General features: G+C 38.3%; 1 protein-coding gene across 5 annotated transcripts in view; it reads left to right on the top strand.

The window, feature by feature from the left end:
- Positions 1–2448: 2448 nt before the first annotated feature.
- The window catches only part of MTMR6 (myotubularin related protein 6), a 29410-nt gene continuing 18145 nt past the window's right edge, over positions 2449–13713 (top strand). For all 5 annotated transcript variants that reach the window (XM_076009549.1, XM_076009548.1, XM_076009547.1 and 2 more), the window contains exons 1-3: positions 2449–2622; positions 11196–11312; positions 12966–13128. In XM_076009549.1, coding sequence (XP_075865664.1) covers positions 2599–2622; positions 11196–11312; positions 12966–13128 — 304 coding nt within the window. In that variant the 5' untranslated portion in view covers positions 2449–2598. The remainder of the gene's footprint in view (positions 2623–11195; positions 11313–12965; positions 13129–13713) is intronic.

The raw sequence follows: 13713 nt of genomic DNA, 5'->3' as shown, positions 1-13713 counted from the left end.
GAAACAGCTCTCTTGCAAGATCAACTTCAATGTCCTGCTTAACTCTCTGAATATGTACTTTCCTTTATATTTTGCACTTGTAAGTTCTCACTATCTTGTCAGTTATTTGATGCCGTACAGAATTTGATTTTATATTTTGTCCATTATTTTAGTTTTTTTTTTAAAAAGCAGGGTGAAATAGAAAAAGAAGAGAAAGAAAAAACAAAAAGAAAAAAAAATAAAAAGCAGGGTGATTTATTAGCCTATTACATTACCATATATGTAACTTTAATGTGGATTTTGAAAAAGCAAATCAACATAGAATAGTTGTCAGGAATACAGTCTGTGGAGTCACACTGTCTTGCTTTATATCATAGATGTTTCTTGGCTTTATCTGCTGTGTGATATTAGACAAGTTACTTTATTGTGTTTCACTTTTCTCATCTTTAAAATGAGGGAAATAATAGTATTTTCCTCATAATACAGGTAAAGCACTTGGTACACTTTTGGTCATTTAATGTCATTATGATTACCTCTCTTTGAGAATTGGTTAAGGGAGAAAATGAGAAATAGAAGAGATGAGAAGAGGGAGGAAGAGCTGTATGGGAACAGGGAATGAAGAAGATATAAGTTTGGGGGAGAAATGATATAGAAAGAGGTTTTATTAAGCATGTCTTGCTGAATGTTATGCAATATAATTCACCTTTTTCCATTTTCTCAAAAAATCTTCAGTTAAGACCTACATATTTTTTCAGCATTTTTTTGTTATGTGTTTTGTTTTGTTTCCCCCCACCACCCCCCAGCAGGTTTTGTGGTTTTTTTTTTTTGTTGTTTTTTTTTTTGAGACAGAGTCTCACTATGTTGCCCAGGCTACAGTGAGTGCTATGGCGTCAGCCTAGCTCACAGCAACCTCAAACTCCTGGGCTCAAGCAAGTAGCTTGAGCTGCCTCAGCCAAGTAGCTGGGACTACAGGCATGCACCACCATGCCCGGCTAATTTTTTCTATATATATTAGTTGGCCAATTAATTTCTTTCTATTTATAGTAGAGACAGGGTCTCGCTCTTGCTCAGGCTGGTTTCAAACTCCTGACCTTGAGCAATCGGCCCGCATTGGCCTCCCAGAGTGCTAGGATTACAGGCGTGAGCCACCGAGCCCGGCCTAGGTTTTGTGGTTTTTTTGGGGGGCAGGGGATGGGTCTGTACTGTACCAAGACTGGTTTCTGGGTGGTTCAATCTTATTTTTACTACGTATTTACCTTGCAGTAGTCAGCAAGTCCACCAAAAAGTGTGTTTTCTCCATTGCTTTGGCGATCTGTCTGAAACATAGCAGGCACTCAAACAAAAACAAAAGAATACCAAGATAACTTGAATAAAATGAAGCAAAATTTTTAATTAGAAAAGTTAGATGCTAGGTTTTTCTAACACTGACGATACTAAGAAAGATGATATAATAGTTTCCTTCCTTCCTTTTGAAAACATGTTCTAATTACAAATGTGAACTTAGTACAGAATCCTCAGAAAACAGCTGGCTTTCTGTACCTCTGCATTGTTGACATCTTGGGCTGGATAATTCCTTGTTGTGGGGGGCGGGTAGGAAGTTCAGCAGCCGCCCTAACCCTCTACACACTAGGTGCCAGGAGCACCCCCAGCTCCAAGTAGGAACAACCAAAAATGTTTCCAACCAAAAATGTCTCCAATATCCCCCAGGGAGAAAATATGCTCCAGGCTGACAATTATTTAGTGCAAGAGAGGAATTACAAAAATCACCTGTAGTCCTACCTTCTAGAAATGTAAACTTTTTGTTTACATAAAGATTACAAAGCACTGTCACATTAAACTTAGTGTTCAATAGCCAGTTGTTGTTGTTTTTTTCCACTCAGTAATACAGCATCGACATTTTTGTTACGTGATATCCCTCTACAGGATGAGTTTTAATAGATGCTGGTGCTAACATTGTATGAAAGCATCATACTTTACACAACTAATCCTCTAGTGTGGGAGAATCTGATTATTTCTAATAAAGCTGCACTAAATATATCTGATTATTTCCTTGGAATAAATTCTTGTAAAATTGCAGCTCAAACTAAGTTTGGTGCTGTCCACCAATCTGGTGATGGACTCCAGAGCACCCAACCTTGCCCTCACCTGCCAAGAGCCCTTTGCTCAGGATCTATTCTCACGCAGGGAGGTGTCTTCTCCTGACCGCCCCGCGCCTCTCCTGGGCGGAGACGTGTCTAGCAGGACCACAAAGGCCCTCCTTGCTGGGATGCGGGGGGAGGGCGTTGACGAGCCATACCAGCCCTCCACCAGCGGGAGGCGCTGTGGAGTCCGCGGCGGCCCCGGACGAAACCAGGCCGCCGCTCTCCGTCGGTGGACGCTCTGCCCACCAGCCCGCCGCGTCATCTCGGCGGCCTCCGGTTTGGGGAAGTGTTTCTAGGAGACGGCGGTAGCCGGCCGCGCCTGCGTGGTTGACGCTACCGGGGGCGGGCTGACGGACCCGAGGCGCTGGCCCAGGGAGCGAGTTCCCGCTGGCTGTGGCTGTGGGTCGCTGTCGCCGCCAGGCTTCTGTAGCCCCATGGTCCTCCCTTGAGGCCGGCTGCCGGCACTCGTCTCCTCGGGATGGAGCACATCCGGACGACCAAGGTAGTCGGGTGCGGAGAGCCATTTGCCGCTGGCCTGGGCTGACCCGGCAGAGGCGTCGAGGGCTCGCCGGGCCTGACTAGGACTGGGGACTGGCCGGGTGGGGACCTGGCCCCGCACCGAGGGGACAGGCGGGGCCTGGGCTGGGAGGGCAGCGGCGGCTCGGGCCGAGGGAGGTGCGGAGGCCTCCCGTACCTACGGGAGCAGGGGTCTCTTTTTCAGAACCTCGGGGTGCTTGAGGATAAGTCCGGGAAAATTGGTCAGCGCCCTGTTAGCTGTAGGCTCTCTTCCTTTCCTTTTTTTTTTTTTTTGAGGAGGCAGAATTGGAAGCGCTTTATCTTTGGGGGCTTTTCAGCTGTCCGTCGCTTCCTATGCCGGAAAGCGGGCGGGCCCTCAAATGAACATTATGATGTTGTGTAAGCTTTCCTTTGCTCACGTTTCATCGTCCCGTGTCACAGATTCCTGATGCAAGTTTTGGAGGAGCCAAGATCACTGTCACTCTCTTGTCTCCGCGTCCGGTCATTTAGATTGGGTATTTCCGTGTCTGTGCTTCACACTTTCGGCGTTAAGTTCCATGATCAGCTTAATGGAGGAGTTATGGAGAAGGGGAAAATGTTATTCCGCAATTTAAAAGATGAGATGGAACTTTCTTCGATCGAACTTATTAAATTCCATACCTTTTGTGTGTGACAAGACATTTATTTTGAGAAGGAACGAATAGTTTATGATTCCGTTACAAATTTAAAGACTTAAGGAAATGACATCACAATATCATCAAATTACTTTTCCAGCATTAAAGTTAAACGTCAACTTTGGGAGGGAGAAAAAACATAAATCAAGACCAGAGGAATTGAGTAACATTTTCAGGTCGCTTGGGAACCTATTAGGAGGAAGAGCCACTGAATTTGACTCTCGGTGTTTTGCAAAAGCCGAAACCGTCACTCAGTTGCTGCTCATTTCAGAGTTACGGGTAGCTTGGGAAACTAGCAGACGTAACGTTAGCTTCGTTGTTCCAATGAGAATTTTAGATCTGTCTTTAAAATATTTCACCAGCCTTTTTAAGGTGCACATGGATTTTTATGAGAGCTTGTTTTTAGCATTGCACATACAGTACCTGGTAAAACTGAAGATGCTAAAAACTGATCCCTTTCTTTTTTTAAGAAAGGGATTTTTAAAAAATCTTTCTTTTTTTAAGAGAAGAAAGGTAAAGTAACTAGAGAATTCAAGTGTCTGGCACTTAAAGTTTGAAAATAGAAGGGTGACTAAGTCTATAACCAGACTAGTAGAAGGTGCAACGGTGGAAAGAGGACTAGAGTGGGTATAGGATCAAGTTCTTGTCCTGGTTCCAAGGTTCCAGATGTGCATTATATACCGTATTTCCCCCAAAATAAGACAGGGTCTTATATTTATTTTTCCTCAAGAAGACACCCTAGGGCTTAATTTTCAGGGGATGTGTTATTTTTTTTAAGTACGGTACAACAATCTACATTTATTCAAATATAATTAAGTCTTCTTCTGGAACATCATCATAACTCTCCAAACCCTGAATTCCATCCTGAATTTCTTGTGACTCTATTTCCTTTAAAACCATTGGCTCCAATCTCTCATGTCGAGTAATAGAGCTCTCATGGGGCAGATAAGAAGGGCTGATAGTCATCTTTACCGCTCTGGGATGAAATGCATGGGTTGTGCAGAAAGGCTGCGTAGCCACACCCATCACTAAGTCTTATTTTCTGGGTAGGGCTTCTATTGAGCAAATGCTTAGAAATCCTGTTAGGGCTTATTTTATGGGTAGGTCTTATTTTCAGGAAAACATAGTAGTAGCTCTGTGCACATGACTTCCTTCTGCACCGGTTTGAACCTCATCTTTGTGTCTTTCTTTTTTTTCCTTTAAAGAAAACGTACTGAGTGCGTGTTTCAAATGCCCACTACACGGTGCATAGCACACAATTGAAAACCAGTAAAAGCAAACTGAATCTGATCAACTAGAACAAACCTTATTAGGCAAATGATAAGAGTGAACAGACTCTTGGAAAATACTTCGGATCCTCTGGGTATTTTAAGGCTTTTCTCCTTCAATTTATGATGATGTATATTTTGTTTTTAGTTGTATGGTTGGTTGTAGCCTTATTATCACCTTGAAGGTTGTCACTGGTGATTTTCATTTGGTCTGATATTCCTCTTTAACTACCAGTTGATGAACTTTTCTTCAATTAATTTTCTGATTTAGTTTTAACTTTCCACACTGGGTCCATGCTGGTGGTTTAATAAGGCCCATTTATTTATTTATTTATTCATTTATGAATGAGACAGAGTCTCACTTTGTTGCCTGAGCTAGAGTGCCGTGGAATTAGCCTCGCTCACAGCAACCTCAAACTCCTGCCCTTAAGCAATCCTTCTGCCTCAGCCTCCCGAGTAGCTGGGACTACAGGCATGCGCCACCATGCCCGGCTAATTTTTTCTATATATTTTTAGTTGGCCAATTAATTTCTTTCTATTTTTAGTAGAGATGGGGTCTCACTCTTGGTCAGGCTGGTTTCAAATTCCTAACCTTGAGTGATCCTCCTGCATCGGCCTCCCAGAGTGCTAGGATTACAGGCGTGAGCCACCGTGCCCTGCTAAGGCCCTTTTAAAGACTAAAAGATTTCTGACTAATTTTTCATTAAAAATACTTCTCAGATATACGTGTTTATTACTTTGTGTTGTTTTTCTTTTTTTTTTTGAGACAGAGTCTCTGCTGCCCAGGCTAGAGTGAGTGCCATGGCGTCAGCCTAGCTCACAGCAACCTCAAACTCCTGGGTTCAAGCAATCCTACTGCCTCAGCCTCCCTAGTAGCTGGGACTACAGGTATACGCCACCATGCTTGGCTAATTTTTTCTATATATATTAGTTGGCCAATTAATTTCTTTCTATTTATAGTAGAGGCGGGGTCTCACTCTTGCTCAGGCTGGTTTCCAACTCCTGACCTTGAGCAATCTGCCCATCTCAGCCTCCTAGAGTGCTAGGATTACAGGCGTGAGCCACCGTGCCCGGCCTACTTTGTGTTGTTTTCTATAATTGGGCCATTACTCTGGGATGATTTTAAGTGGTGTATGTTGACTGCAATTAAACAAATATTTGCTAGGTATTTATTATGTTCCAGGCATTGTATGGAGACTGGGTATACAATAGCAACATAGACATGGACCTCATATACATTCTGATAATTGTTGTATGGACTGTAACATTTTCTTAAATTATTAATCTATTGGGAAAAGAATTTATTCTTAAAAGATTAATTTGAACATAGCCAACCTTTTATTTCCATTATGTGTAGTCTTCACCTGGACTTAGTTAATTTGCTGCAAAAATAATTGTAAGTATTTCAAAACAAAAAGTGAATTGCTTTTGGTTTATTAGCTATTTTAAACCTCATATAGATTAGTCAGTATGATCAAGAATTGATCAAGTATATGGAGTATATACTATATGACTATTTAGTGATTTGTTCTATATTGTTCAGACAGCTATATTTGAAAAGTAATAATCATTTATTGAGCAACTATATGTCAATATCGCCAATTATACAATATTTTTGTAATTTTATAATATGTACAATTTCACAATGTTAATTTATACAGTATTATCGCTAATCTCTTAAATAACCCTGTCAGTTATTGGGTATTATTATCTCCATTTATAGTTAAAGAGGAAATAGGCTTAGTTTAACCTGCCCAATTAGCTCAAGAGGGGTCAAGTTTGGATTTAAACTAAGGTTTGTGTAACTCCAAAGACTGCTTCTTTCAGTGCCTCTCTAATTTTAATCTAATTGTTAAGTTTGTATTAATATTAATTCAGAAATAAATGCTAATAGTAATTCTAAGAGCTTTTTCTTCCTCAAACCTCTTCTTGTCATAAGTAAATAATATGTACATGGCATTTTTTATAATGTTTAGGATCATTATTTATTGCTTGCTAACCAGAGATTTTAACAGTGTAGTATTTCAGCTGAGTACTAGTTAGTTCTAAAATTCAGGAACAGAGATATCATCCTGTTTTGGTCACATTTGGTTTACTAACTGTGTAGCATCAATAAAGATGTCAAGTCCCTGAATTTGAATTTCTGAAAGAGCATTTCCAAGCTATACTTATGAACCACATGGCTACTGCCTATCACTTTCAGCTCTAATTTTGCTGTAATGAGTTAGTCCTGCCAAGAAACAATGAGCAATATGCAGAGACAGTTCTTTTTTATGCAGTCTTTCTCCTTTCCCTGCCAGGCTCCAGTACTCTGGCTGACATCATATATTGATGTTGAATGATGTTGTAATATCCATGAATGGAATTTTACAGAATGGCATGGAAGAATTATTTTTTTAAAAGCTATAAAACTGAAAAACTGCTTCCTAGAGTTTGTGTAGAATGCAATGTCAGTAAAAATCTGATCCTTAATAGTGCTCAAATTGAATTATTCCAAAAGAAATGCCCAATTTGTTCTTCAGCTTGCTCCCCCTTTTTGTCATTAGAATGTGAGATCATACATATATGTATACAAATATACATTATCTGTTATAAAGAAGGAAGGAGATATAAAACTAAGAATGGACCAAGAATTAGGAGAAACTGACATTATTTAAACTGTCTTTGAAGTAAGAGCCATTATATTTTGAGGAGTACCTGAATGCTTTTCCCCAAGCAAAGTGCTATTTTGACTGTCACTAATGTCATCCCATTTTACAGGGAAGGAAACTGAAGTTTCAGAGATTAAATAACTTGTCCTGGCTCACACTGCTCTACTAAGGAACAGGTAGAAGCTGGAAACTTGAATCCACATCTTTGTACTGCCAGGCCTATTCTCTTAACCACTACACTGTCCTGCCTCACACAATAGTGATTTAATCAAGAGATTTGGTAGTCAGGTGGGGCAGCCTGCGTAGGAATAGAGAGAAGCTGATGGATGGGAGAAACTTAAGTGGTCAGGTTTTTTCTAGTAGCTAGCTAATTATGGGGATCCAGAACTAGGGAAAAGGTCTGGCACCAGGAAGTAATTTGGGAGTTATCTGTGTTTGGGTAAACATTGAAATTTCTATTTGGATGACTTTGTGCAAGAGAATATGTTGTGACTCTGTAGAGAAGAGTGAAGACTAGAGTCCTGGGAATGCTTAAAAAGAGGTAAAGTGAGGAAAAGGAGCCTGACAAAGAGTAATTTGGATAAATTTGGAAGAGCTGGGATTGGAAGAGTTGGGAAGGGAACTGGCTTCCCTGTTCTAATTTCCTTCTCTTCTGCTTCCTCCTCTTCAGGCCACTGTTCTAGCTACTAGGGAAATGGTGATGAACAAATCATCACCATTGGAGAAGACATAATAAAGACATAATAAACAAAAGTAGTAAGTCCAGTGTGTAGAATATTAGATGGTGGTAAATGCTATGGATAAAAATACAGGAAGCAAGGGCTCTGGAGAGTCTGGCGGTTTAGGGGAGGTGAGGGAAGACAGTTGTAAATTGGTAGTTAGGGAAGCCCTTCCTGAAGGTGACTCTTGAGTACAAACCTGAAACTAGTGAGGGAGAGAGCCATCCTCCCATGGGGGCAAAAATGCAGGGGCAAAAAAAACCCTTTGTAGGTCATGCCTGCTTGCTAAGAACTAGCAAGCTGGTTAGAGCAGAGTGAATGAAGGAAAGCATACTAGAAGAATTAAAGTTAGACAGGGCAAGTTACTACAGACCCTTAAAGGCCATTGTAAAATCTTTGCTTTTACTCTGAGTGAGAGAGGAAGCCTTGATGGAATAAAGCAAAGGCAGAACTGAAAAATACCCTCTGGATTTGCGATCTGAGGTTACTCTCTCCCCTCTTAAGAGGTCCATGAGTATTTCCCTTGATAATATTTGCAGCCAGACACTGCCCTAGAAACTGGGATACATGAACAAAAAACATAGTCTCTGCTCTCCACTTACCTTCCATTTCATGAAAGGCAACTTGATGTACTCTTTCTTTTTGAAAGCTAATTCTTGTCAGGATGTCAGTGTGGAATAATGATTTTGAGAGTCCCAAACAAATGTCTGGCTGTAGGGAAGCAGTGCAACAAGCCAGAGAAGTAGTGACAGTGCATCTTCTGCTTCAGTAACCACAGCATCCATTGCCAAGTAGTTGTAGAGTAAGTATAAGTGTTGGCCACAGAAGTTTGATTGAAGAAGGCCATTGGTTCCTTCCTATCCCAGAGGCCACTTTTCTCTCCTGGGGAAAAATAGGTTTTTGGATATTCTGAATGTGATTCTGTATTTATGGGTATCCCTGTGTTTGCCATTTCCAACTTTGTAATTGGCTGAATCTGAACTTCCTGCATAGACCATTAGGGAACTTTTAGTGTAGGCCTATAGTTAGCAACAGTTCATGTAAATAGTCTTTAATATGTGTTGGCATTTACCATTCCTCACTAGGACACCCTCCAGTTCCTTTCTTCTTGCTGTGTTTTTTAAATTCTTTTCACAAAGCCTTTTTTTCCCTTTCCTGTTTACTTTTTGCCTTTGGTGATACTTATAATTTAAGGATCCTAACATCTTTTTGGTAGTTCCTCAGTGATTGTGACCTAAAAGAGTTGTAGTTGCTTCTTAAATATCTGACTTACAACATTTCCAAAAAAAGACTGGGGAAAATCTATAGCAACATCTGTAAAGTGCTCTTGGTTCTTTGGTGAAAAGGAAAAAGATAAAGGAGGAGTTGGTTTTTGGAAATTGAGTTTGAAATTTGTATGCTAGTGATTTTAACAAAGAAAAATATTTTATTTCCCTTTTGGTGGGGAGGAATTTGCCATAGAAAGCAGAATAATCAGTGTATTTTCTTGGAAATTCTCCTTATTTCCTCCAGAACTTTAAAGAACTAAATAAATGTTTTGTAATAGTTTCAGATTAATTTTACTCTCTGTCACATCCATAAGGAGGTTGCCTTATTGAAGTATGGTTTTCTGCTATTTTCTTGATTTTAATTTGTATTTGCTACGATAATGAATAATCTTCAATTTATTACATTCAAGATAAACTTTCTTTTCTCTCAAATTTACTTTTTCTTCTCTATACCCTATTTTAGTGAATGGTAACCAGTCTGACAAGCTTAAAATCCTTAAGAAACCTCTATTTCTCCTTTCTTCCTTCTCTTATCAGTTTTGCTGTTATCTGAAGATGGGTTTCCTCTCTTTCAGAACCTAGTATCTCTCCCAGTCACCCCTAGATTATTTCATTAGCCTCTAACTTGGTTACCTTTACCCAACTCAGCATATTCTCTACATTGACACTGGAATGATTTTATAAGCCTTATCAGGTCATAGACTACTTTGCTCTAAAACCCCTATTTGTATCCTTTTATCTACAGCATGAATTCTCTGCCTCAACACATTTCTTTTTCATCAGATAAAAAGCTATGCTGTTTTTCTCTGAGATATAAATGTTACATCTCCTCTATTGAGAATTCTGTATTTTCTCTATATTCCCACTAGTGAAGACAAGTTTGTTGATCTTTGTTTTCAACATTTATATTAGAAAAACAGGTTTTTTTCCTAACTGTAGAGCACATTGGAATATTGAATTGGCTTTTTAAACTCCATGTGCATCCTTCTTCCTTTCTCCATTTGAACTTTTTTTTTTTTTTGAAACAGTTTCACTCTGTTGCCCGGGCTAGAAGTGGAGTGGCATCAGCCTACCTTGCAGCAACCTCTAACTCCTGGGCTCAAGCAATCTTTCTGCCTCAGCCTCCCAAGTAGCTGGGACTACAGGCATGTGCCACCATGCCCGGCTAAATTTTTCTCTATATATTTTTAGTTAAAATAAAGAAAAAAGATAAAAATATATATATAAAAAAGGGCATACTATGTACCTCACTGCCTCAGGCTTTAGAGGAGGCAGAAGCATAAGACAGAATCTGTACCAGGAAATTCACAGCTACAAAGGAATACAAAGCCAAGACATAAGTAATAAATTAATTTTCTGAAGATTCATGTTAGGAGGCACGGCATCAGTGAACCTTAAATAATGCTTAACGTTATCTGAGCAGATGACACCACTTTAGGGAGGGAGGAGAGTGTGATTAAAAGGCCGGAGCTGGACACAAAACAATTGTTGTGGCTCTGGGGGGTGGTGAGGAGACTATAGAAACTAAGTTGGAGTTTACAACAATTCTACTGTTTTTCCTGATTTAAATTCTCTGGTAGTTTACTTCTAGAACTCTAGATAATAACCTTATATACTTATTACTTGATTTTTTTCAACTTTAGATAAAAATGTTGACTCTTGGGTATGAAAAATGTTTTTGCTTACTCATACCATGCAGCTCTCTTTCTTGCTTCCCTTAACATATGTTACTGTTTTGTTTTTTTTTTAAATAGTGTTCTTTTCTTTTGGTTACACTTATAATTGTAGATAATACCTGTGTTGTTTATGGCTTATATATTCCCCAAAAGGATATATGAAATTTAATACCAAGTATTAAATGAGCTCTTAGGTTTTTGGACAGAAGGAAGAAAAAATAGAAATTGGGTGCATATAAGTCTTGAGATAACAGAAAAAGAATTTGCACTACTTTTGAAATGACAACATCTTTTTTCTTTTAGGTTGAACAAGTAAAATTACTTGATCGATTCAGTACCAACAATAAGTCATTAACAGGAACGCTGTATCTTACAGCCACACATCTGTTATTTATAGACTCTCATCAAAAAGAAACCTGGGTAAGGAGAACCACAGCTGTACTATTTACCCTGTTGATAATAATGGACTTGGTCTGTCCCTGTGTTTTATTTTGAACATGTATAACAGAATTTTTAATCATTGGTTACCTATCTCAACAAAAACTTTTTTGTTACCAAATCACTCCTGCCCTCCCTTATAAATCAGTGATGTTATGTGTAATGTTGAATTCTTTTGTAGAATACCAGACTCTTTTATCTCATAAATAATTGTAAAATGCCTATTTATTCCCTTTAATTTTTAAAAATCTAAATAATATATGTATAGGTTAACAGGTCAAATTGATTATTTGGTGTATTCCATAATATGTTTATACCAAATTGCAGTTAAGATGTTTAATTTGTTTTTTCCTAGTATAAATGTTGTAGTATACATATGCATGTACTAACATCTTGTATATGGATATAAAATATCTATATACATTTTCAAGTATACTTTTATATGTACTCAAGTATACCTTTAAGTATACTTGAAAATACACATATACATATACAAATGTCTTATACGTTTCTTTCTGTATATGTGCCAGAGTTTCTCTGGGATATTTGCTGGGGAGTAAAATTATTGGGTCTTGGATAAGCACATATTTAACCTTAGTAAGTTTGTCACCTCTTTAAAATGGTTGTTCCAAGTTATTTTCCTCAGTAAAGTGTTACACATTGTTCTACATCTTCAGCAACATTGGTATTATCAACTTCAAAATTTTTGCTTATCTGGTGGATGTGCAATTGTAATGTTAATTTGCCAATTATAAAGAAATTATCTTTTCAGATATTTTGGCCTTTATGTTTTCTTTTCTTTTTCTATTGGATTGTTTGTCCTTAATTGATTTTATAAGAGTTCTGGGTTTTATTACTTTGTCTTATATAGCACACATAATTATCTGACACACAGATATCTGTGTCTCATAGGTAGCTTTTCTCAGTGTGTGGTTGGTTTTTTGTCTGCTTTTGAATATATATGTCTTTTAATTAAAGTTTAAATTTTTAATGTTATAGATTTTTCACTTTTTTCTCTTATGGTTTGTGCTTTTTTCTTTTATGGTTTGTGCTTCTCTTGTGGTATGTGCTTGTGCTTTTTGTGACTTAAGAAAACCTTTCCTATGTCATGGTCATAAAGATTCTCCTATATTTTCTTCTTAAAGCTTATGTTTGTCCTCCATGTATAAAGTTGTTAATAAATCTGGGAAATATATTTTGGTGTATGATGTGACATAAGGATTCAGTTTTATTTTTTTCCTGCAGACAACTGGCAAAATTTATTGACTTTTATTCCATTGATCTTAGTACCAGCTCTGTCATAAATAAAGCTTACATGAATGCGAGGGTCTGCTTTTGAGCTCTGTCTTCTATTCTTTTGGTATATTGATTACACTGTACCAATATCACACACAGAGATGCAGTTCTTGCAGTCTGATGAGGTATTGAGTATGTGGGGTGATGGAGGAAGGAGTGGAGTGACACTCATGTTCCTGACTTGGGCATTCAGTCATTTAAAAACTGTAGTTTGAGTGAGTAGTATATAGCATTTGCAACTTTATTTGAGGAGGGCATTCCTAACACTGTACACTCCGAAAGACAATAAATATTTAGTGCTTTCTGTATTATTGACTTGTATAATTATTCATGCTGTAGATACTGCACCACCACATTGCCTCAGTGGAGAAACTTGCTTTGACTACTGCAGGATGCCCGCTTGTGATTCAGTGCAAGAACTTCAGAATTGTGCATTTCATTGTTCCCAGAGAAAGAGATTGCCATGATATTTATAACTCTTTGCTACAACTGTCAAAACAAGGTATTGTTCTTGGAGACCAAACTTTCATGCTCAATTTGAGATGGGTTATTTAAGATACTTTATTAATATCTCATTATTGTTATTTTATACTTTAAGTTACTCTGACAATAAGATTCTTATGCCCTCTATTCCCCCAAAATTGACCTAGAAATAATTAGAAAGTGCTGATCTGAGTTTAGAAAATGGTGTCCAAAGAAAGGTTTATAGTGAGTAAAAGATAAAGCATTTATAATTTATAGTATAGACTTAAGAAACCATAGATTTACATTAATGTTTTTAAAGTCTATTGCTAGCAAAGGCAGGGTTCAGAGGGATATAGGCCCTAAAGAGGAATCTTATCAGTACTTATGCCCTGGAGATCTGGAGGCTTCCTTCCCCCACATGACTTGAATTATATGTTGAGTTGGTTTTCAGTTGAGCAAACTGAATTGCAGCCTTTAACATCCTTTTGTCCCAAGTTAAGCTACAGCTTTCAGTAAAGATGGTTCTGTGACTCCAGGGCTTATCATTGTTCAGAAGTAAGTATTCTACTGAGCTCTGTGCAGCAATTGCTGTTTTAGGTCAACACTGTCCTAAAGGAGTGTA

Source organism: Microcebus murinus, chromosome 13 (assembly GCF_040939455.1).
Source record: "Microcebus murinus isolate Inina chromosome 13, M.murinus_Inina_mat1.0, whole genome shotgun sequence".
Taxonomy (NCBI): domain Eukaryota; kingdom Metazoa; phylum Chordata; class Mammalia; order Primates; family Cheirogaleidae; genus Microcebus; species Microcebus murinus.
The sequence above is the reverse complement of the archived record's forward strand: the minus strand, read 5'-3'. Positions and strand labels throughout refer to the sequence as shown.